This window comes from Microcaecilia unicolor, chromosome 1 (genome assembly GCF_901765095.1).
Source record: "Microcaecilia unicolor chromosome 1, aMicUni1.1, whole genome shotgun sequence".
Taxonomy (NCBI): domain Eukaryota; kingdom Metazoa; phylum Chordata; class Amphibia; order Gymnophiona; family Siphonopidae; genus Microcaecilia; species Microcaecilia unicolor.
In genome coordinates this window covers 24,584,156-24,609,141 of record NC_044031.1, presented here as the reverse complement: position 1 = coordinate 24,609,141, position 24,986 = coordinate 24,584,156, and the positions used below count along the sequence as shown (strand labels likewise).

The window sequence follows — 24,986 nt, the reverse complement described above, 5'->3', positions numbered from 1 at the left end:
GTCCATAGACCGTTATTAAATGGACTTGGGGAAAATCCACTATTTCTGGGATAAGCAGTATAAAATGTTTTGTACTTTTTGGGGATCTTGCCGGGTATTTGTGACCTGGATTGGCCACTGTTGGAAACAGGATGCTGGGCTCGATGGACCTTTGGTCTTTCCCGGTATGGCAATACTTATGTACTTATGAGTGAAGAAACATTCTCTCTGATTTGTTTTAAATTTACTACTTAGTAACTTCATTGCATGCCCCCTAGTCCTAGTACTTTTGGAAAGAGTAAACAATCGATTCATGTCTACCCGTTCCACTCCACACAGTATTTTATATCTCCCCTCAGCCGTCTCTCCTCCAAGCTGAAGAGCCCCAGCTGCTTTAGCCTTTCCTCATAGGGAAGTTGTCCCATCCCCTCCTATCATTTTGGTCGCCCTTCACTGTACCTTTTCTAATTCTGTTATATCTTTTTTGAGATGTGGTGACCAAACATTTACAAGCTAAGCTTCTAGCAATCGTGTCGGTTACACGCACAAATTTAGTCGTGAAAATTTACACCGACCATTGACGTGGATTAAGGGGCCATGCTTAAATGTTAGCATATAAATGCCGATTTACACTAGCATTCTGTAACAGCAATTATGCACAGAATTCGTGCTTAAGGTGCAGCATCCTAGCGCATAACTTTAGGGTAAATTCTGTAAGTTATGCGTATTCCTGCTACACTAACATTTACATCAGTTCTATAACTGACATAAGTGATTGTCCCTAAATCTTAGGCACATTGCCTAGCACTGTAAAAGGAACACTATCACCTATGGTCCTTCAAAGCAGTGCTTCTCAACCCAGTCCTCGAAGTACACCTTGTCCTATCAGGTTTTCAGGATATCCACAATGAATATGCACGAGATAGAGTTATATATCAAATCCTAAATAATTGTGGCTTAGTAAAAGACCCCCGAGTGTTTCTTTGATACTGAACGCTGAGGCGGACAGCGCTGCGTACGTCTAGTAGCGCTATAGAAATGATAAGTGGTAGTAGTAAAGAAGAAGATTGCTGTCCTTGGATCTGAATGTTAACTTATTCAATGTTTATCCACTCCTACCCTAGCTGAGATCATATTTAACCATCTCTCTTACCTCATGTGCAACTTTCTTTAAATCAGTCTCCTTACTTTCGAACTCTTCTTACTCTCTTACCCATCTATATGTTCCATCTTTGCTTTACTCTTCACTTTCAATTCAAATGTTCTATTACGTATTGTGTTGACATTGCAAGTAGTATACTATCCTGCTTATAATCGAACGAGAAAAACGCCCAAGTTCCGACCTAAATCGGGAGATGGACGTTTATCTCACAAAAACGAATAACGCGGTATAATTGAAAGCCGAACTTGGACGTTTTCAACTGCACTCCGTCGCGGAAGCGTACAAAGTTGACGGGGGCGTGTCGGAGGCGTGGTGAAGGCGGGACTGGGGCATGGTTATCACCCGAACAGAGATGGGCGCCTTTCGCCGATAATGGAAAAAAAGTATGCGTTTGTAGCTAGAATTTAGGGCACTTTTCCTGGACCCTGTTTTTTCACGAATAAGGCCCCAAAAAGTGCCCTAAATGACCAGATTACCACCAGAGGGAATCGGGGATGACCTCCCCTGACTCCCCCAGTGGTCACTAACCCCCTCCCACCACAAAAAAAATGATGTTTCACAACTTTTTATTTTCACCATCAAATGTCATACCCACCTCCCTGGCAGCAGTATGCAGGTCCCTGGAGCAGTTGTTAGGGGGTGCAGTGGACTTCAGGCAGGTGGACCCAGGCCCATCCCCCCCTACCTGTTACAATTGTGCTGCTTAATGCTTATTAGTCGTCCAACCCCCCAAACCCACTGTACCCACATGTAGGTGCCCCCCTTCACCCCTTAGGGCTATAGTAATGGTGTAGACTTGTGGGCAGTGGGTTTGAGGGGAATTTGGGGGGCTCAACACACAAGGGAAGGGTGCTATGCACCTGGGAGCTCTTTTACCTTTTTTTTTTGTTTTTGTAAAAGTGCCCCCTAGGGTGCCCGGTTGGTGTCCTGGCATGTGAGGGGGACCAGTGCACTACGACTCCTGGCCCCTCCCACGAACAAATGCCTTGGATTTATTCGTTTTTGAGCTGGGCGCTTTCATTTTCCATTATCGCTGAAAAACAAAAACGCCCAGCTCACAAATTGTCGAATAAAACATGGACGTCTATTTTTTTCGAAAATACGGTTCGGTCCGCCCCTTCACGGACCCGTTCTCGGAGATAAACGTCCATGGAGATAGACGTTTTCGTTCGATTATGCCCCTCCACGTCATACTTTGTATTGTTTTTTGAATATTTTTTACTGCTGTAATTGTCTATTGCTCATGTGTGATCCATTCTTACTGTACACCGCCTTGAGTTAATTCCTTCGAAAAGGTGGTAAATACATCCTAATAATAAATAATAACAATACAATATCAAGGAGACAGTGCATGCAAATCTATTTCATCCATATTCATTATGAATATATCCTGAAAACCTGGGTTCAGAAGCACTGCTTTATAGGATAGCCCTCTCCCCTCAAATGCTTTGCATATCCACAGTGGAAAGCACTGCATGCATGTAGGATGGTAGGAAGAAATGGCCCTTTTATGATGGCGATTACTGCTATGTGCTCAGTGTGCTGCAGGGATCCCAAGCCCTGTGGCAAGGAAAGAAATGGCCTACCCCCAGCACAGAAGAGCAGCGGCCACAGTTTAAGTCAGTTCCTGGCTGAAGAACGTGAGGACACACCTGGATAGGGGAGAGGGAGTGAGTTTAAAGAGAACCTACAACGTAGAAAGAAATGAAGATACAGGTGAAGAGTGGTTCCCGAACTTTCATCCTGGAGGCACCCCGGCCAGTCAGGTTTTCAGGATATCCATAACGAATATTCATGAGATAGATTTGCATGCAGTGGAGGCAGTGCATGCAGATCTCTCTCATGAATATTAATTGCGGATATCCTGAAAACCTGACTGGCCGGGGTGCCTCCAGGATGAAAGTTCGGGAACCACTGCTCTAAACAACCTTCTGCTTTCTATATTCTGTATCCCCACATGACACCTCACACATACTCTCTCTCTTTCCCCTCAGGAGGATCCCAAAGTTCTATTCCTGAACTGCATGTCCGCCTGGGAAAAATCCTAACTCTACAGAATCCCAGATTATAAAGCTACAACAGTGTTTGCAGAGAGCAGGAAGTTGGGGGCAATCCCCTACCTGAGCAGAAGCTCCAGCAGGCATTTTCTTCTTGGCTTTTGTTGTTTACAGGGTTAGAAATGAATTAGAGACTCTTATTCTGGCTGCAGGGAAGTATCTGAGATTCTGTCCTGTACAGTGCTGGGGGGAGGTGAAAGAAGAATAAAAGCTGAGATCTGTGGCTGGAGATTTCTGGTTGATATGCAAATAAAAGGATGGATGAAAGAAAAAGAAAAAAAAGACTCCACCTCCTGTTGGGCACAGACTGATGACGTCATAGAGGAGCCGACCTGTTTGGGTCACCTGAGCTTGCTGAGAGACACAGGAACTTGCTTGTAGTAGACAGGAGTGGAAATGAGCCTATCTAGTCCACTGTAAACAAGGAAGCCAATTTGGTTAATCTCTGTTTCCACTCCCCCGCGCAGCCGTCATTGCCATTCACTCAAAACAAAGCAAGCAAACCTATGAGCTGCTGCATCCCCGTTACTACTACTATAAATCATTTCTATAGCGCTAGTCTATCTGTAACAAGGCTAAAACTGTTTCAGTTGGATAGGCTGTGCCTTAAAAGGTGGAGGAGGAAAGAAATAGCAATTGAATATCACTAAAACAGCTTCAAAAGTTATTGTAACTGGTAGAAACAGCAATTATAAACTTTGTAGTTTGTGCTCATTTTTCTTCACCGTTCTTCTATACAATACAGATGGCCAGATTTCAGCGAGGATATCCTGTTTCCAGATGGGTTCATCTTAACTGTTGTAATCTGCCTTGGGAAAACTGGTGTTATAAAGATTTATTTATTTATTTGATTCCCACATCAGGGGCGTAGCCAGACAGTAGATTTTGGGTGGACCTAGGCAAGACGTGGGTGGGCACCAAGTGTTCTCCCCCTCCCACCCAAAAAATATCTCAGCTGGTGGGAAAATGCTTCTCTCCACCTTGGCAGTCTGCAGTAGGCATGTGCTGAAAACTGAGCATACGCAGTTGCCAGTATCATGGAGAGCAGCATTTTTGTTAGCATCAGGGGGAAGTTTTCAGCTGGTGGAGCTTGGGATCCCCACCAGCTACCTAAACATGTGCTACTGTTAGGTGGGCCTGAGCCCACCCAGGCCCACCTGTGGCTACGCCACTGTTCCCACTGCAGCGCTGTGTGACTCTGGGGGGCAAGTCACTTAACCCTCCATTGTTCCATTCCCTGTCTCTATATTATAAAAATACACTTAATAAAGTATTAATAGAGATAGGGAATGGAACAATGGAGGGTTAAGTGACTTGCCAGAGTCACAAGGAGCTGTAGTGGGAATCAAACCCAGTTCCCCAGGATCAGAGTCCGCTGCATTAACCACTAGGCTACTCCTCCAATCTACAAGAGGAGCCAGTTCCCACATACCATCTTTTTCTTCTGATCTAGGCACAGAAAAAAAAAAAAAAAAGATTTAAAATGCTCCCAGGTTTCAATAGTAATTCATGTTTAATGTGGGGTATAATAAATGTCATAAATAAATAGATAGAAACTCTGAATGTTGAGCACCTGATTCTCATAACATGATGATGTTTTATCAGGAGAAAAAAAAATCTCTGCACGAATATAACACGTGCTAGGGTGTCCCTATAACTAGCCCCTCCAAAGACACAATGATTACGATTTATAACAAATTACTATGAAAAGTTATTCCGTTATTATACTACTACTACTACTACTACTTAGCATTTCTATAGCGCTGCCAGGGTTACGCAGCGCTGTACAAGTTTAAACATGGAGAAGGACAGTCCCTGCTCAAGAGAGCTTACAATCTAAAGGTAATCAATAGAAATCAAACAAAATAAAACATGGAAAAGAAAATAAGATGATACCTTTTTTATTGGACATAACTTAATACATTTCTTGATTAGCTTTCGAAGGTTGCCCTTCTTCCTCAGATCGTAAATAAGCAAATGTGCTAGCTGACAGTGTATATAAGTGAAAACATTCAAGCATTACTATGACAGTAAAATAGATACCATTGGAGATTCTACATGGAATGTTGCTACTATTGGAGATTCTACATGGAATGTTGCTATTCCACTAGCAACATTCCATGTAGAAGGCTGCGCAGGCTTCTGTTTCTGTGAGTCTGACGTCCTGCACGTACGTGCAGGACGTCAGACTCACAGAAGCAGAAGCCTGCGCGGCCACATTGGTGATCTGCAAGGGCCGACTTCTACATGGAATGTTGCTACTATTGGAGATTCTACATGGAATATTGCTACTATTGGAGATTCTACATGGAATGTTGCTATTCCACTAGCAACATTCCATGTAGAAGGCTGCGCAGGCTTCTGTTTCTGTGAGTCTGACGTCCTGCACGTATGTGCAGGACGTCAGACTCACAGAAGCAGAAGCCTGCGCGGCCAAATTGGTGATCTACAAGGGCCGACTTCTACATGGAATGTTGCTAGTGGAATAGCAACATTCCATGTAGAATCTATAGAAATCAAACAAAATAAAACATGGAAAAGAAAATAAGATGATACCTTTTTTATTGGACATAACTTAATACATTTCTTGATTAGCTTTCGAAGGTTGCCCTTCTTCCTCAGATCGGAAATAAGCAAATGTGCTAGCTGACAGTGTATATAAGTGAAAACATTCAAGCATGACTATGACAGTAAAATAGATACCATTGGAGATTCTACATGGAATGTTGCTACTATTGGAGATTCTACATGGAATGTTGCTATTCCACTAGCAACATTCCATGTAGAAGGCTGCGCAGGCTTCTGTTTCTGTGAGTCTGACGTCCTGCACGTATGTGCAGGACGTCAGACTCACAGAAGCAGAAGCCTGCGCGGCCACATTGGTGATCCGCAAGGGCCGACTTCTACCTGGAATGTTGCTAGTGGAATAGCAACATTCCATGTAGAATCTATAGAAATCAAACAAAATAAAACATGGAAAAAGAAAATAAGATGATACCTTTTTTATTGGACATAACTTAATACATTTCTTGATTAGCTTTCGAAGGTTGCCCTTCTTCTTCAGATCGGAAATAAGCAAATGTGCTAGCTGACAGTGTATATAAGTGAAAACATTCAAGCATTACTATGACAGTCTGACAGGGTGGGAGGATGGGGGTGGGTCAGAGGTATGCATGGGGACATCAAAGCATATCATTGATATTCTAACAGGATGGGTGTGGATAGGGGAGGGGAGGGTGATCAACAGAGACATACAGCTTTATGGTTTATAATGGGCTAGGAACCCCAGGTCCTTGTTAAGTCCTTTCTGTTGGGTGTTAAAATATTCAATCATTCTGACTTCAAAGATCTTACGTTCTTGTATGGTTTTAAAGTTAGAATCCTGTTAGAATATCAATGATATGCTTTGATATCCCCATGCATACCTCCTACCCACTCCCATCCTCCCACCCTGTCAGACTGTCATAGTAATGCTTGAATGTTTTCACTTATATACACTGTCAGCTAGCACATTTGCTTATTTCTGATCTGAGGAAGAAGGGCGACCTTCGAAAGCTAATCAAGAAATGTATTAAGTTATGTCCAATAAAAAAGGTATCATCTTATTTTCTTTTCCATGTTTTTTGTTTGATTTCTATAGATTCTACATGGAATGTTGCTATTCCACTAGCAACATTCCATGTAGAAGTCGGCCCTTGTAGATCACCAATGTGGCCGCGCAGGCTTCTGCTTCTGTGAGTCTGACGACCTGCACGTACGTGCAGGACGTCAGACTCACAGAAACAGAAGCCTGCGCAGCCTTCTACATGGAATGTTGCTAGTGGAATAGCAACATTCCATGTAGAATCTCCAATAGTAGCAACATTCCATGTAGAATCTCCAATGGTATCTATTTTACTGTCATAGTAATGCTTGAATGTTTTCACTTATATACACTGTCAGCTAGCACATTTGCTTATTTATGATCTGACGAAGAAGGGCAACCTTCGAAAGCTAATCAAGAAATGTATTAAGTTATGTCCAATAAAAAAGGTATCATCTTATTTTCTTTCCATGTTTTATTTTGTTTGATTTCTATTGATTCTACATGGAATGTTGCTATTCCACTAGCAACATTCCATGTAGAAGTCGGCCCTTGTAGATCACCAATGTGGCCGCGCAGGCTTCTGCTTCTGTGAGTCTGACGTCCTGCACGTCAGACTCACAGAAACAGAAGCCTGCGCAGCCTTCTACATGGAATGTTGCTAGTGGAATAGCAACATTCCATGTAGAATCTCCAATAGTAGCAACATTCCATGTAGAATCTCCAATGGTATCTATTTTACTGTCATAGTAATGCTTGAATGTTTTCACTTATATACACTGTCAGCTAACACATTTGCTTATTTCCAATCTGAGGAAGAAGGGCGACCTTCGAAAGCTAATCAAGAAATGTATTAAGTTATGTCCAATAAAAAAAGGTATCATCTTATTTTCTTTTCCATGTTTTATTTTGTTTGATTTCTATTGATAACCTTAAGAGTGGACTAACACGGCTACCACACTCCTCTAATCTAAAGGTAAAAACTATGTAGTCAGTGTAGGTATCAGGAATGGGAAGGTAGTTAGGCACCAAAAGCAAGGGAGAAGAGATGGGCCGTGTATGCTGCACAAGCCGGCATGTTTGAAAATATAAGTGAGATTAAAATACAAATAAAATACAAACCAACAATAAAGAGCGACAACGGGGATGCAGTAGCTCATAGGTTTGCTTGCTTTGTTTTGAGAGTACGGCGATGACGGCTGCGCGGGGGGAAGGGGAAACCGAGAGTGTCCTAATTGGTGTCAGCGTTTTGACGTCACTCGGTCTCCTGTCTATTCAACCTCCTTGGCTTGTACTCCTTCAGCGCTGACTGGGCAGAGTCAAGGAGGTTAAGATGCCTTGGGGGCGGAAGGGGAACAGAAGCATCCCGATTGGTCAGCATTTTCCCGGGGGAGGAGGAGTTTTAACTCCCTTGTCACTGATTGGTCAGAATGCTTCTAGGTGCGGGAAGAGGAGGAGTTTGAGCTCCATCTTCTTCCTCTCCAAGTGTCTCCTGACGCAAGGGAAGGAGGAAATCATCAGTCAGAAGCAGAGCTGGTGCAGTGGAGAAGGGCAGGAGAATGGCTGCAGGGCTTTGTGCTCAGCAGGTAGGAGAGTGGCAGGAGGTGGGATGCAATGCCAGGCAGCCTCTGATCCACAAGCAGCAGAAGAAATGAGTCTGGCACTTGCTCAATCCAGTCCTGGGGCTCCAGAAAAGAAAGTTCTTCTTCCTGGTTCCCCTCCCTTCACAGGGCTGCTGCTCCTGAGCCAGCAAAGAGGGAGCCAGGGCAGAATGGCTGCAGGGCTTTGAACTCAGCAGGTAGGAGAGTGGCAGGAGGTGGGATGCAATGCCAGGCAATCTCTGATCCACAAGCAGCAGAAGAAATGAGCCTGGCACTTGCTCAATGCAGTCCTGGGGCTCCAGAAAAGAAAGTTCTTCTTCCTGGTTCCCCTCCCTTCACAGGGCTGCTGCTCCTGAGCCAGCAAAGAGGGAGCCAGGGCAGAATGGCTGCAGGGCTTTGAACTCAGCAGGTAGGAGACTGGCAGGAGGTGGGATGCAATGCCAGGCAGACTCTGATCCACAAGCAGCAGAAGAAATGAGCCTGGCACTTGCTCAATCCAGTCCTGGGGCTCCAGAAAAGAAAGTTCTGCTTCTTTTTTTGTTTGTTCCCCTCCCCTAACAGCCTCTCCCTTGTCTTTGTTTAAGATGTTGCCTGTGAGACACATTTAGCAGCGAGACAAAGGCCAATTTTGCCTGTTCTGCTGTAGAATTGAAGTTACTTCCTGTTCTCACTTCCGTGTTCCCTCTTCTCTCTCTCTCTGGCTGCTTTCGTGGTAAATGTGATTTTTTTGCAAAACCTGAAGTGGGTTTTAGTCTATAGCATGGAGATGTTTTGATAATTAAACAGATTAAAATAGATAATAAGATATTTTGCAAACAACCAGTGGAGTACAGTTGTTAAGGGTATTACTGTTGCTTTTGTGCTGTGCCAGAAAACAGAGGACAGTCTGCTCTCCTCCAGGGCTGTGGAGTCAGAGTCGGTTAAAAATGTACCAACTCCGACTCCAGCTTCAAAATAGCAACTTACAACATTTATAATATATGGTAAAATTATCCATTTATCTTTCTCTTAAGTCAGAGCTCTCTCTATGTCCTGGATCTAAAGTACTGACAGATATCCTATGTAATAATTCTCACCTCCAACGTTCTATGCTTGGGACCGTGGCTCCCTGGCTGCAAGTGGTCTGCAAGGCAGACACGCACGGACATCACTGACGTCAACACAGCTGATTCCAAGGCAAGGGGAGGAGTGCGCGTGTTTCCCTACTCCTCCTACTGCCTTGGAATCAGCTGTCACCCCCCCCCCCCGCGCTACGGCCCCCTCGAAACCCACCCCCTCCCGTGAACCTGTCGATCCCCCCCCGGAACGCCGAAAACCGCACCCCCCCCTCCCGCCGCTGTTGTGCACTACCTTCGGGTGGGTCCCTCAATCATCTTCTCAGAAAGTTTAACTCCGTGCGTCTGACGTCAGACGCACACAGAGGAACTTCCAGACAAAGATGATTGAAGAACCTACGGGAAGGGAAGAACACGGTGGCGGCAGTTTTCGCTCGCACGGGGGGGGGGGGAACGACAGGTTCACGGAAGGGGGGGTTCGAGGGGGCCGTAGCACGGGGGGGGGGGGGAATTGCCTGCCTAAGGCCCGTTTCCTTGCCTACAGAAACGGGCCTTTTTTACTAGTAAGTTATATTTACCAGTACTTTAGATCCGGAAAAATGTAAAGCCTAATATCAGTTGGAGTCGGACAGTAGAAAAATAGAGTAGTGGGAGTTGAAGGTTTAGTGATCTCTAATTAGAAATAGATGGTATTAAAAAAAAAAAAACCCAAAACTTAAATGGCTGCATGTGTGCGGTGGCACTTAGATGGCAACTCCGGCTGTGATGAACTAGAGCCAGTGCCGGAGCAGACTTGTACAGTCTGTGTCCCGTATATGGCAAACTGGTTTAGGACAGATTGGAAAGGGCTTCAACAGCAACTTTAGTAAGGACAGGGCAGGGTGAACTTTTACTGTCTGTCCCAGAAATGCCAAAACCCCCCACTGTGACTAAGTATTTTGCATCACATTCATTGTTTATTTAATCATGGATTGATAATGAGTGTGACAGGCAGACTAGATGGACAAGTCAAGTCTTTATCTGCTGTCACTTACTGTGTACCAACTCCACAGCTCTGCTCTCCTCTAATCTCCCCCCCCCCCTTACCATCAGGGAAATGGTGGAGGTGAGCAGTTGGGTGGGGAAGTTTCCAAGAGGAGTCTGACTTCAGAGGAGGATCAGCCAGGGGGATTTGAAAGAGAGAATATCAGCAGTTTGGGAGTAGAGGGGTGAGAGCAAGGTTTTTTATTTTTTTTTTTATTAAAACCTTTTATTTATAGTGATGGATAGCACACTACACGGAGATACAGAAATATTTCCCATCGTTTTGGCCGCTAAAGGCTTGATCAAAAAGAATTTCAAAGCCCACTTGGATAGGTGCCTGTACGTGTTGTATCTTACAAACTCCAAAGGGAATGATGCAGGTTCTATGGCAAACCTTAGCATTAAATTTGAGAGGTTGAGATCCACTTTGGGGCTGCTAAACTGCGGCAAAAGGCGGGGTATAAATGACCTAAATAAATATGCCACATACCCTGGATTCGAAGTGAGGTTCATTTCTATCATGGTATGCATCCCCAGAGCGGACCAGTGGGAACTGTGTTACGAACCCAGGCATCCAGACGGATGTGCAGAGCTGCAAATTATTAGATAGGATTTTTTTTAGGCACCATATATAGAATCTCCCCCTTAATGGCTGTCTTGATTTTCTTGTAGAGTCAGGTGATTTAATTTAAGACTCCATTAAAGTTGAATGGGAAAACTGTGAAAAGAAGGGGATCAACGTCTTTATCGGAAGCATTAGTCTCTGATGAATATAAAAACTGATAACATTTTTTGAAGAGATTGACAGTATCATCATCATTGGTGACTACACCTTGTAAAGGGTCTTTCAGCGAAGTTGCTCTACGTTTGGTACCTTTAAGATGAGGCCTAAAAGTGCCTTGTTTTATTTTACTCAGTATAATAACGAGGAAGCATTAGGTTGTCCAGCTTGTTTTGCACATATTGAATTATATTCTTTGCCAATCGCATATGATCTGCTGAAAGTGGCATAACTACTTTTATGAGGATATTGAGATTCCAGGGCTTTCATTTCCAAATCTAAATTGGATAAGGCAGCAAGTTGTTTTCTTTGCCATCCTATACAGAAGCTAATAATGGATCCACAAATTGAAACCTTTGAAAGCATCCCACCAGACAGAGAGGCAGGTATCTCCAATTTTATTATGAAATAATCTTGTATAGCATTTTTAATTAAACCTTGGAAACCATCCTTATTTAAGAGGATAGGGTTGAGTCCGCCATTGTGATCGACTTTTGCCTGTGGAGGAAAGTTCTAATTTCAGTTCAATGGGAGCGTGATCAGACCCAGTAATAGGTAATATTTTTGCATCTAATAAATTTGAGGTTAAAAAGAAATCAATATGGGAGTGTGTATGGCGAGGTAAAGAACAAAAAGAAAAACCTAGTCCAAAGAAAACAATTTTATTTTACAGCAGCAGTGGAGGGGTGAAAACTGCTAAGCTTCGCCCTTCTGGGCCGCATCAGGGGCCTAAAATACTATAAAATAGAACATAATCAGATATCACATAAAAGGGGTCAAGGTCGAGTAGGGAAGGGATGTAGGCCAACCAAACACAAAGAGTCTCTGGAGTTTGACTGTAGGAAATTTATTAAAAAGCCAGATACCGTGGACTCGACACAGACCATGTTTCAGCAACAAAGATGTCTCCCTCAGGAGTCCAATTATCTGTTTTGAATATCTGTGTATTTCAGCATTGTGGACTGAGTCAAGTCGGGACACACATTAAACCTGGTAGTTAAAAGGAATCACAGTAAACTGCTCCGAAGAATGCGGGGGGGGGGGGGGGGGGGAAGAGGTCAAAACATAAATAATCACTTAAAAACACAATAAAATCATAGTAATCATAAGAATAGCCATACTGGGTCAGATCAATATATTTATAAATGATTTAGAGATGGGAGTAACTAGCGAGGTAATTAAATTTGCTGATGACCCAAAGTTATCCTCGTGACAGGATTGTGAAAAATTACAGAAGGACCTTACGAGACTGGGAGACTGGGCGGCTAACTGGCAGATGACGTTTAATGTGAGCGAGTGCAAGGTGATGCATGTGGGAAAAAAGAACCCGAATTATAGCTACGTCATGCAAGGTTCCACGTTAGGAGTTACGGACCAAGAAAGGGATCTGGGTGTCGTCGTCGATAACACACTGAAACCTTCTGCTCAGTGTGCTGCTGCGGCTAAGAAAGCGAATAGAATGTTGGGTATTATTAGGAAAGGTATGGAAAACAGGTGTGAGGATGTTATAATGCCGTTGTATCGCTCCATGGTGCGACCGCACCTTGAGTATTGTGTTCAATTCTGGTCGCTGCATCTCAAGAAAGATATAGTAGAATTGGAAAAGGTGCAGCGAAGGGTGACTAAAATGATAGCGGGAATGGGACGACTTCCCTATGAAGAAAGACTAAGGAAGCTAGGGCTTTTCAGTTTGGAGAAGAGACGGCTGAGGGGAGACATGATAGAGATATATAAAATAATGAGTGGAGTGGAACAGGTGGATGTGAAGCGTCTGTTCACGCTTTCCAAAAATACTAGGACTAGGGGGCATGCGATGAAACTACAGTGTAGTAAATTTAAAACAAATTGGAGAAAATATTTCTTCACCCAACGCATAATTAAACTCTGGAATTCGTTGCCGGAGAATGTGGTGGAGGCGGTTAGCTTACCAGAGTTTAAAAAGGGGCTAGACGGTTTCCTAAAGGACAAGTCCATAAACCACTACTAAATGGACTTGGGGAAATACACTTTGAGAAATAATTCATGTATTTACAGGCTTAAAACCCACTGTTTTTTCACATCCTATATACTTGTCCCAAGCTTTCTTTAATTCATATACAGTTTTTGTTTCAACTACTTCCACCAGGAGGCAGTTCCCCTTTCCCCTTCATCCTATGGCCCCTCACTCCAAAGCTTCCTTTCAATTGAGACTCACATCCTGTAGGTGTTTAAATGTCTCCTTTCTTCCAAACTAGACATACTGAGATCTTTAAGCCTGCCTCCGTACACTTTATGATGAAGAGCACTTACCATTTTAATAGGCACCTTCTGGATTGACTCCATCCTGTGTTTATCTTTTTGAAGGTGAGGTCTCCAGTATTCTAAATGAGGTCTCACCAGAGTCTTACACAGTGGCATCGTCACAGCCCATATTGTGGTTGGTTGTTTGATGGTGTTGCGTTTATATCTGTTTCTAAACAATGCAAGAGATTTACAAGTCCAGTTGAAGTTGAGACTCCTGAGGCAGGCGCACTGCATGCCGAAACGCAGGACTGCATAGAGTCTTGATATTACTTTTTTTAATAGATTTTATAGATCTCTATGGACTGACTTTTTATGACTTTTAATTAATATTTCTTGGTTGGTACTTCTCTGGTATTTCCCTGTATCTCCTTGGTTGGTTTTTGCAAAGGGGGTACTTCGGCTTTTTTGGTTTTTTTTGGTCTCAAGTGTCGCCACTTTCCCCATTGCTGTTTAACATTTCTTTGCGCTCACTGGGCTTTATCATGTCTGAGCATCTGCTCGCCATAACAGAAACCTGGCTCTGCCCTGATGACTCTGCTTCAGTCGCAGCCCTGTGCCATGGCGGTTATCTATTTTCACATACTCCTCGCTCTGCTGGCCGTGGGGGCGGTGTTGGACTACTTCTCTCTCCCTCCTCCAGATTTCAACCCCTTCTTCCACCTCAATCTCACTGTTTTTCCTCCTTTGAAGTCCACTCTATCCGCCTTTTCTCTCCTCTGCCTCTTCGAATAGCGGTCATTTATCGTCCCCCTGATAAGTCCCTTTCATCCTTTCTCAGTGACTTTGATGCCTGGCTTGCCTTCTTCCATGATCCTTCCTCCCCCTCTCTCATCCTTGGTGACTTTAATATTCCTGCTAATGATCCTTCCAACTCTTATATTTCCAAGTTACTCGCTTTAACGTCGTCCTTTAATCTCCAACTATGCTCCACCTCCCCCACTCATCAAAATGGTCACTGTCTTGATCTCATCTTCTCCTCCAACTGTTCACCCTCTAGTTTCCTTGCCTCCGATCTTCCCCTCTCTGATCACCATCTTATAACTTTCACACTTAAATCTCCTCCCTCCCAGTCCCGTCCTATCCTATCTAATTTATCTAGGAATCTTCACGACATTGACCCTTCATCTCTATCCTCCCATGTTTCAAACCTCCTCTCTACTGTGGCACCATCCACGTCTGTCAACGAGGCTGTTTCTTCTTACAACAATACTCTATCCTCTGCCTTAGACACTCTTGCACCTTTGATGACCCGCCCTGTAAGGCGTACAAAACCCCAACCTTGGCTGACTTCTAATATCCGCTACCTACGTTCCTGTACCCGCTCCGCCGAACGCCTCTGGCGGAAATCTCGGGCCCTTGCTGATTTCTTACACTTTAAGTTCATGCTGACCTCCTTCCAATCTGCTCTTTTACGTGCCAAACAGGATTATTATATCCAACTGACCAACTCTCTTGGCTCTAATCCTCGACTTCTCTTCACCACATTGAACTCTCTCCTCAAGGTGCCCCCTCCCCCAACTCCCCCTTCATTATCTCCTCAGACCCTTGCTGAATTCTTTCACAACAAGGTTCAAAAGATAAACCTTGCTTTCTCTACCTCACCAGCTCTCCCTCCACTAGTCCGTTCCCCTCTCTCTCCTTCCCCTCATTCCCTTTCCTCCTTTCCTGACGTTACTATTGAGGAAACTACACTTCTCCTTTCTTCCTCAAAATGTACCACCTGTTCCTCTGATCCCATTCCCACCCACCTTCTTAATGCCATCTCTCCTACTCTTATTCCTTTTATCTGTCACATTCTCAACCTCTCACTTTCCACTGCGACTGTCCCTGCTTCCTTTAAACATGCTGTGGTCACACCTCTCCTTAAGAAGCCTTCACTTGACCCTACTTGTCCCTCTAATTACCGACCCATCTCCCTCCTTCCTTTTCTCTCCAAATTACTTGAGCGTGCTGTTCACCGCCGCTGCCTTGATTTTCTCTCCTCACATGCTATTCTTGACCCATTACAATCTGGTTTTCGCCCTCTCCACTCAACTGAAACTGCGCTTACTAAAGTCTCCAATGACCTATTACTGGCTAAATCCAGAGGTCAATATTCCATCCTCATTCTTCTTGATCTTTCCGCTGCTTTTGACACTGTCGATCACAGCATACTTCTCGATACCCTGTCCTCACTTGGATTCCAGGGCTCTGTCCTTTCCTGGTTCTCTTCCTACCTCTCCCTCCGCACCTTTAGTGTTCACTCTGGTGGATCCTCTTCTACTTCTATCCCTCTGCCTGTCGGTGTACCTCAGGGTTCTGTTCTTGGTCCCCTCCTCTTTTCTATCTACACTTCTTCCCTTGGTTCATTAATCTCATCCCATGGCTTTTCCTACCACCTCTATGCTGATGACTCCCAAATCTACCTTTCTACCCCTGATATCTCACCTTGCATCCAAACCAAAGTTTCTGCGTGCTTGTCTGACATTGCTGCCTGGATGTCTCAACGCCACCTGAAATTAAATATGACCAAAACCGAGCTTCTCATTTTCCCCCCCAAACCCACCTCCCCGCTCCCCCCGTTTTCTATTTCTGTTGATGGCTCTCTCATTCTCCCTGTCTCCTCAGCTCGAAACCTTGGGGTCATCTTTGACTCTTCTCTCTCCTTCTCTGCTCATATCCAGCAGACCGCCAAGACCTGTCGTTTCTTTCTTTACAACATCCGTAAAATCCGCCCCTTTCTTTCCGAGCACTCTACCAAAACCCTCATCCACACCCTTGTCACCTCTCGTTTAGACTACTGCAATCTGCTTCTTCCTGGCCTCCCACTTAGTCACCTCTCCCCTCTCCAGTCGGTTCAAAACTCTGCTGCCCGTCTCATCTTCCGCCAGGGTCGCTTTACTCATACTACCCCTCTCCTCAAGACCCTTCACTGGCTCCCTATCCGTTTTCGCATCCTGTTCAAACTTCTTCTACTAACCTATAAATGTATTCACTCTGCTGCTCCCCAGTATCTCTCCACACTCGTCCTTCCCTACACCCCTTCCCGTGCACTCCGCTCCATGGATAAATCCTTCTTATCTGTTCCCTTCTCCACTACTGCCAACTCCAGACTTCGCGCCTTCTATCTCGCTGCACCCTACGCCTGGAATAAACTTCCTGAGCCCCTACGTCTTGCCCCATCCTTGGCCACCTTTAAATCTAGACTGAAAACCCACCTCTTTAACATTGCTTTTGACTCGTAACCACTTGTAACCACTCGCCTCCACCTACCCTCCTCTCTTCCTTCCCGTTCACATTAATTGATTTGATTTGCTTACTTTATTTATTTTTTGTCTATTAGATTGTAAGCTCTTTGAGCAGGGACTGTCTTTCTTCTATGTTTGTACAGCGCTGCGTATGCCTTGTAGCGCTATAGAAATGCTAAATAGTAGTAGTAGTAGTAGCAAGGAATGCAACTTTTTTCTTACGTAGTCGATATTTTAATGATGATACTTGTACTGGACGTACTTTCCCAGTCTTTTGATAAACTCAAAATTGCATTGATCTAGTGGAGCGTTAGACTCAGGGGACATCTTTTAACTTAACAAAACTAGCTTTGTGGTTCAGAATTCAACAGCTGCCGTACCACCAAACTCGAGTGTATCTCTCCCACTTAAAAGATCGTCAAGGTATTGTGTGTAATACTAGATTTGTCTATCCTTTTGAACCTTAGGTGAACAAACTCAGGGAAGTTAATCAACGTGGGCTACCATTAAAACAGGTTACTTTACCACAGCTCATGCTACTTTAGTACAGGTCCCATTTTATGCAATGAGACCCTATGCTAAAATAGAGTTTGTTTGGGGGGGGGGGGGGGTTGACCACACACTGTGCTATCTTACGGTACATGTACGACCCTTAGACATTCTGAGCATTCTGCGTCTCCCTGAGAGTGTTTTCTGGTTTGTGTTTCAGATGCAGGTGACATTCGAAGACATCACTATCTCTTTCTCCCAGGAGGAGTGGGAGTATTTAGATGAAGGACAGAAGGAGCTTTACAGGGAGGTGATGAAGGAGAATTATGAGACTCTGATCTCCCTAGGTAAGGATTGCATGAACTGAATTTTTAGGAGACAAAGCATCTAATGAATTTGAAGTAATATGAGACGTTTTTCTGTACCTCCTCCACTCCAGAAGCTCTAACTTGATCAATGAAAGATGTTTATGCATGTTATGAATATTTTTAAACATTAACTAATAATTAAATGTATATTGCTATTCTTTATGTACTACTTACTACTACTACTACTTATCATTTCTGCAGCGCTGTACACTTGAACATGAAGAGACAGTCCCTGCTCGACAGAGCTTACAATCTAATTAGGACAGACAGACAGAACAAACGAGATAAGGGAATATTAAAGTGAAGATGATAAAATAAGGGTTCTGAACAAGTGAATAAGGGTTAGGAGTTAAAAGCAGCATCAAAAAGGTGGGCTTGCAAGGGCAGGCTTCTGTTTCTGTGAGTCTGACGTCCTGCACATATGTGCAGGACGTCAGACTCACAGAAACAGAAGCCTGCCCTTGCAGATCAGCCATGTTGGAGAAGAGGACAAATAAGGGATAAGGACAAAGAGTAGCAAGATTCTGGAATCCCAAAGACTACTACTACTTATCATTTCTATAGCGCTACTAGATGTACACAGCGCTGTACATTTGAACATGAAGAGACAGTCCCTGCTCGACAGAGCTTACAATCTAATTAGGACAGACAAACAAGTGATAAGGGAATAGTAAAGTGAGGATGATAAAATAAGGGTTCTGAACAAGTGAACAACGGTTAGGAGTTAAAAGCAGCATCAAAAAGGTGGGCTTTTAGCTTAGATTTGAAGACAGTCAGAGATGGAGCTTGACGTACCGGCTCAGGAAGTCTATTCCAGGCATATGGTGCAGCAAGATAAAAGGAACGGAGTCTGGAGTTAGCAGTGGAGGAGAAGGGTGCAGATAAGAGAGATTTACCCAGTGAACGGAGTTCCCGGGGAGGAATGTAGAGAGAGATGAGAGTGGAGAGGTACTGAGGAGCTGCAGAGTGAATGCACTTATAGGTCAATAAGAGGAGTTTGAACTGTATGCGGAAATGGATAGGAAGCCAGTGAAGTGACTTGAGGAGAGGGCTAATATGAGCATAACGACCCTGGCGGAATATTAGTCGTGCAGCAGAATTTTGAACAGATTGAAGAGGAGAGAGATGGCTAAGCGAGAGGTGATAAGAGCATGGATGAGGGTTCTGGTAGTGTGCTCAGAAAGGAAAGGGCGAATTTTGCTGATATTATAGAGAAAGAAACGACAGGTTTTAGCAGTCTGTTGAATATGTGCAGAGGAGAGGGAGGAGTCGAAGATGACCCCAAGGTTACGAGCTGATGAGACAGGAAGGATGAGAGTGTTATGCACAGAAATAGAGAATGGGGGAGGAGGAGAGGTTGGTTTAGGGGGAAAGATAAGAAGCTGAGTCTTGGTCATGTTTAGTTTCAGATGGCGCTGAGACATCCAGGCAGCAATGTCAAACAGGCAGGCTGATACTTTGGCCTGGATTTCGGCTGAGATTTCTGGTGTGGCGAGGTAGATCTGGGAGTCATCAGCCTAAAGATGATACTGAAAACCATGGGATGAGATCAGAGTACCAAGGGAAGAAGTATAGATGGAGAAGAGAAGAGGTCCCAGGACAGATCCCTGAGGTACACCAACTGACAGTGGGATAGAAGTAGAAGAGGATCCACTAGAGTATACACTAAAGGTACGCTGGGAGAGATAAGAAGAAAACCAGGAAAGAACAGAGCCCTGAAATCCAAGTGAGGACAGCGTATCAAGGAGTAGGCTGTGATCAACAGTGTCAAAAGCAGCAGATAGATCGAGAAGGATGAGGATAGAATAGAGACCTTTGGATCTAGCTAGGAACAGATCATTGGAGACTTTAGCAAGCGCTGTTTCAGTTGAATGAAGGGAGCGAAAGCCAGATTGAAGTGGATCAAGAATAGCTTGAGATGAAAGAAATTCAAGGCAATGGCGGTGAACGGGTACGTTCAAGTATCTTGGATAGGAAAGGGAGGAGGGAGATAGGGCGATAGTTGGAAGGACAGGTAGGGTCCAATGAAGGTTTTGGAGTGGTGTGACTACGGCATATTTGAAGGCATCAGGAACAGTTGCAGTGGACAATGAAAGATTGAGGATATGACAGATAAACGGGATGACAGTAGGAGAGATAGTGTTAAGTAGATGGGTGGGAATAGGATCAGAGGAACAGGTAGTTAGTTTCGAGGAGGAAAGAAGATGTGTAGTTTCCTCTTCAGTGATTTCAGAAATGGAAGAAAAGGAGGCAGGGGTTGGAGGGTTGAGAGAATGGACTAAGGGAAGGAGAGGTGGAGGTGACCTGATTGAGAATTCAAGTTTAATCTTGTGAACCTTATCATGAAAGTACTCAGCCAGAGTCTGGGGGGAAAGTGAAGGGGGGGGGGGGGTTGGAGGTGAAGGCACTTTGAGGCGAGAGTTCAGTGTGGCAAAGAGACATCGAGGGTTTGAGCCAAGAGAATTTGTCAACTGGATGTAATAGTCCTGTTTGGCAAGTAAAAGAGCAGACTGGAAGGAGGTCAGCAAGAATTTGAAATGTATGAAGTTAGCATGGGCACGGGATTTCAGCCAAAGGCGTTCGGCAGAGCGGGCACAGGAACGTAGGTAGTGGATTCTAGAGGTCAGCCAAGGCTGGGGTTTGGTACGTTTTACAGAATTGGGAATGGGAGGAGCGAGAGTGTCCAGAGCAGAGGAGAGAATAGTATTATAGGAAGAGACAGCCTTGGATAACATAGTGGTTCAGTATTTAAAACTTTAGGTATTGATCAGTGTTGATTGTTTCTGTCCTTTTGTACCATTTATTGTCATTTTATTATTGAATGCATATACTTAATTTTTAATTTTTATATCTTTTAATTGTAAAGAACCCCTGAAGAAGGCCTTGAGTGCTGAAACACGGCCTGCGTTGGGTTTCAATTGTCAGTGTATGTTGAGTTTGGATAATAAACGCGTTTTATTGATCAGCTTGGAGCTTGTGATTGGCTTCTTCTACTTTTGTGTACTGCTTTGTTCAGCAGCACTGTAACAGAAATCCTGTGGTTACTGGCAACTATGAAATGATTTGCCTGTTTTTTGTTTTTCTTTGGTTTTTTTTTTTTGTATCAATACATTTTTATTGTTTATTTTATTTATTTGTTGCATTTATATCCCACATTTTCCCACCTATTTGCAGGCTCAATGTGGCTTAGAGAAATACAAAACATACAAAGTACCCCTCCCCCCCCCCATAGCTTGACAAAACACCCAATAAGAACATCCTCTCTCCCTTCCCAACCCCCTCCCCTCCATCCCACTGAAGGAACAACCAACCCTCCTCATAACCCCTCCCAATCCCTAAACCCACCTAGTCTGCATTAGAAGGTATTTTTTTTGTTTGTTTTTTGGTACGTTGACAAATGGCCACCAGACTTCAGATCTGCTGGATTTTAATTTATTGTTGAGTTAATAATACATAGTCCATACAAGTTTATCTGCATTAGTTTAACCTAGCAGTTAAAGTAGTAAACTGAGAACCAGGGAGGCCAAGGCTAAAATCCAGCTGCAGCTGCTTGAGATCTTGGACCAGTTGCTTAACCCTCCATTGCTTCAGATATTAACTTAGAAACCCTTTTACTGAACCACGCTACTAAATGGGTTTATTGCACACTAAGCCCATTTGTAGCACGGCTGCAAATTTGGCCTTTTTCAATTATTTCATTTTCTGGCTGTGCACTGATGATAGCATTAGCACACAACCACTGAACAAAATAAATGCAGAGCCCTTACTGCCTCTTATATAGGAGGCACTAAGGGGGACTGAAAAATGGCCTACGCTGGTATAGGTGTGTGTTTTGGACGCGCACAGGTCCATTTTGCAGCACGCCTGGAAAAAAAAAATGAACGTGTGGCAAAAGTTAAAAGCATTGCAGACAGGTGGACCCAGGCTCCTACCTCCCCCTACCTGTTACACTTGTGGAGGAAACTGTGAGCCCTCCAAACCTCACCAGAAACCCACTGTTCCCAACATATTGGTATCCCTTTCACCCGTAAAGGCTATGGTAGTGATGTACAGTTGAGAGTAGTTTTTTGTTACATTTGTACCCCGCGCTTTCCCACTCATGGCAGGCTCAATGCGGCTTACATGGGGCAATGGAGGGTTAAGTGACTTGCCCAGAGACACAAGGAGCTGCCTGTGCCTGAAGTGGGAATCGAACTCAGTTCCTCAGGACCAAAGTCCACCACCCTAACCACTAGGCCACTCCTCCACTGTTGCTACTATTTGAGATTCTACATGGAATGTTGCTATTCCACTAGAAGTCGGCCCTTGCAGATCACCAATGTGGCCGCGCAGGACGTCAGACTCACAGAAACAGAAGCCTGCGCAGCCTTCTACATGGAATGTTGCTAGTGGAATAGCAACATTCCATGTAGAATCTTCAATAGTAGCAACGTTCCATGTAGAATCTCCAATAGTATCTATTTTACTTTTGTTACATTTGTACCCCGCGCTTTCCCACTCATGGCAGGCTCAATGCGGCTTACATGGGGCAATGGAGGGTTAAGTGACTTGCCCAGAGTCACAAGGAGCTGCCTGTGCCTGAAGTGGGAATCAAACTCAGTTCCCCAGGACCAAAGTCCACCACCCTAACCACTAGGCCACTCCTCCACTGTTGCTACTATTTCAGATTCTACATGGAATGTTGCTAGTGGAATAGCAACATTCCATGTAGAATCTCCAATAGTAGCAACATTCCATGTAGAATCTCCAATAGTAGCAACATTCCATGTAGAATCTTCAATAGTAGCAACGTTCCATGTAGAATCTCCAATAGTATCTATTTTACTTTTGTTACATTTGTACCCCGCGCTTTCCCACTCATGGCAGGCTCAATGTGGCTTACATGGGGCAATGGAGGGTTAAGTGACTTGCCCAGAGACACAAGGAGCTGCCTGTGCCTGAAGTGGGAATCGAACTCAGTTCCCCAGGACCAGAGTCCACCACCCTAACCACTAGGCCACTCCTCCACTGTTGCTACTATTTCAGATTCTACATGGAATGTTGCTAGTGGAATAGCAACATTCCATGTAGAATCTCCAATAGTAGCAACATTCCATGCAGAATCTCCAATAGTAGCAACATTCCATGCAGAATCTCCAATAGTAGCAACATTCCATGTAGAATCTCCAATAGTAGCAACATTCCATGTAGAAGTCGGCCCTTGCAGATCACCAATGTGGCCGCGCAGGCTTCTGCTTCTGTGAGTCTGACGTCCTGCACGTACGTGCAGGACGTCAGACTCACAGAAACAGAAGCCTGCGCGGCCTAATGGAATAGCAACATTCCATGTAGAATCTCCAATAGTAGCAACATTCCATGCAGAATCTCCAATAGTAGCAACATTCCATGCAGAATCTCCAATAGTAGCAACATTCCATGTAGAAGTCGGCCCTTGCAGATCACCAATGTGGCCGCGCAGGCTTCTGCTTCTGTGAGTCTGACGTCCTGCACGTACGTGCAGGACGTCAGACTCACAGAAACAGAAGCCTGCGCGGCCTAATGGAATAGCAACATTCCATGTAGAATCTCCAATAGTAGCAACATTCCATGTAGAATCTCCAATAGTATCTATTTTACTTTTGTTACATTTGTACCCCGCGCTTTCCCGCTCATGGCAGGCTCAATGCGGCTTCCATGGGGCAATGGAGGGTTAAGTGACTTGCCCAGAGTCACAAGGAGCTGCCTGTGCCTGAAGTGGGAATCGAACTCAGTTCCCCAGGACCAGAGTCCACCACCCTAACCACTAGGGGGGCTTAGCAGACAAGGTAAGGGAGCAGTGATCAGATGTGTACCTGGGAGCATTTTACGAAGTCCACTGCAGTTCCTCCTAGGGTGCCATATCGCTTTCCTGGGATGTCACTTTTCCATTATTCTACCGGATGGTTGGCTTAACAAGTACTGCTTGGAAGCTGGGCATCGCCATAGAAGTTAAAGGGTGCTTTTACTAAGGTGCGCTGAAAAGTGGCCTGCACTGGTGTCAACGCGTGTATTGGATGCACGCAGGTTCATTTTTCAGCACGCCTGGAAAAAAAAAATGAACGTGTGGCAAAAGTTAAAAGCATTGCAGACAGGTGGACCCAGGCTCCTACCTCCCCCTACCTGTTACACTTGTGGAGGAAACTGTGAGCCCTCCAAACCTCACCAGAAACCCACTGCTCCCAACATATTGGTATCCCTTTCACCCGTAAAGGCTATGGTAGTGGTGTACAGTTGAGAGTAGTTTTTTGTTACATTTGTACCCCGCGCTTTCCCACTCATGGCAGGCTCAATGCGGCTTACATGGGGCAATGGAGGGTTAAGTGATTTGCCCAGAGTCACAAGGAGCTGCCTGTGCCTGGTGGGAATCGAACTCAGTTCCTCAGGACCAAAGTCCACCACCCTAACCACTAGGCCACTCCTCCACTGTTGCTACTATTTCAGATCCTACATGGAATGTTGCTATTCCACTAGAAGTCGGCCCTTGCAGATCACCAATGTGGCCGCACAGGCTTCTGCTTCTGTGAGTCTGATGTCCTGCATGTACGTGCAGGACGTCAGACTCACAGAAACAGAAGCCTGCGCAGCCTTCTACATGGAATGTTGCTAGTGGAATAGCAACATTCCATGTAGAATCTCCAATAGTAGCAACATTCCATGTAGAATCTCCAATAGTAGCAACATTCCATGTAGAAGTCGGCCCTTGCAGATCACCAATGTGGCCGCGCAGGCTTCTGCTTCTGTGAGTCTGACGTCCTGCACGTACGTGCAGGACGTCAGACTCACAGAAACAGAAGCCTGCGCGGCCTAATGGAATAGCAACATTCCATGTAGAATCTCCAATAGTAGCAACATTCCATGCAGAATCTCCAATAGTAGCAACATTCCATGCAGAATCTCCAATAGTAGCAACATTCCATGTAGAAGTCGGCCCTTGCAGATCACCAATGTGGCCGCACAGGCTTCTGCTTCTGTGAGTCTGACGTCCTGCACGTACGTGCAGGACGTCAGACTCACAGAAGCAGAAGCCTGCGCGGCCTAATGGAATAGCAACATTCCATGTAGAATCTCCAATAGTAGCAACATTCCATGTAGAATCTCCAATAGTAGCAACATTCCATGTAGAAGTCGGCCCTTGCAGATCACCAATGTGGCCGCGCAGGCTTCTGCTTCTGTGAGTCTGACGAGACTCACAGAAACAGAAGCCTGCGCGGCCTAACGGAATAGCAACATTCCATGTAGAATCTCCAATAGTAGCAACATTCCATGCAGAATCTCCAATAGTAGCAACATTCCATGTAGAATCTCCAATAGTAGCAACATTCCATGTAGAAGTCGGCCCTTGCAGATCACCAATGTGGCC

General features: G+C 44.6%; 3 protein-coding genes across 5 annotated transcripts in view; 1 reads left to right on the top strand and 2 right to left on the bottom strand.

Moving 5' to 3' along the window:
• The window catches only part of LOC115463465 (gastrula zinc finger protein XlCGF57.1-like), a 30,574-nt gene extending 26,849 nt beyond the window's left edge, over window positions 1-3,725 (bottom strand). For 2 of the 3 annotated variants that reach the window (XM_030193987.1, XM_030193997.1), the window contains exon 1: window positions 3,262-3,448. In XM_030193987.1, coding sequence (XP_030049847.1) covers window positions 3,262-3,285 — 24 coding nt within the window. In that variant the 5' untranslated portion in view covers window positions 3,286-3,448. Of the gene's footprint in view, window positions 1-3,261; window positions 3,449-3,702 lie in introns of those variants that run through there. The other variant, XM_030194006.1, reaches the window with a different exon arrangement.
• Window positions 1-24,986, top strand: part of LOC115463370 (gastrula zinc finger protein XlCGF26.1-like) — a 952,960-nt gene that overhangs the window by 69,889 nt on the left and 858,085 nt on the right. The window lies entirely within an intron of this gene.
• The window catches only part of LOC115463343 (oocyte zinc finger protein XlCOF6-like), a 389,691-nt gene that overhangs the window by 169,836 nt on the left and 194,869 nt on the right, over window positions 1-24,986 (bottom strand). The gene's annotated exons all lie outside the window — the stretch shown is intronic.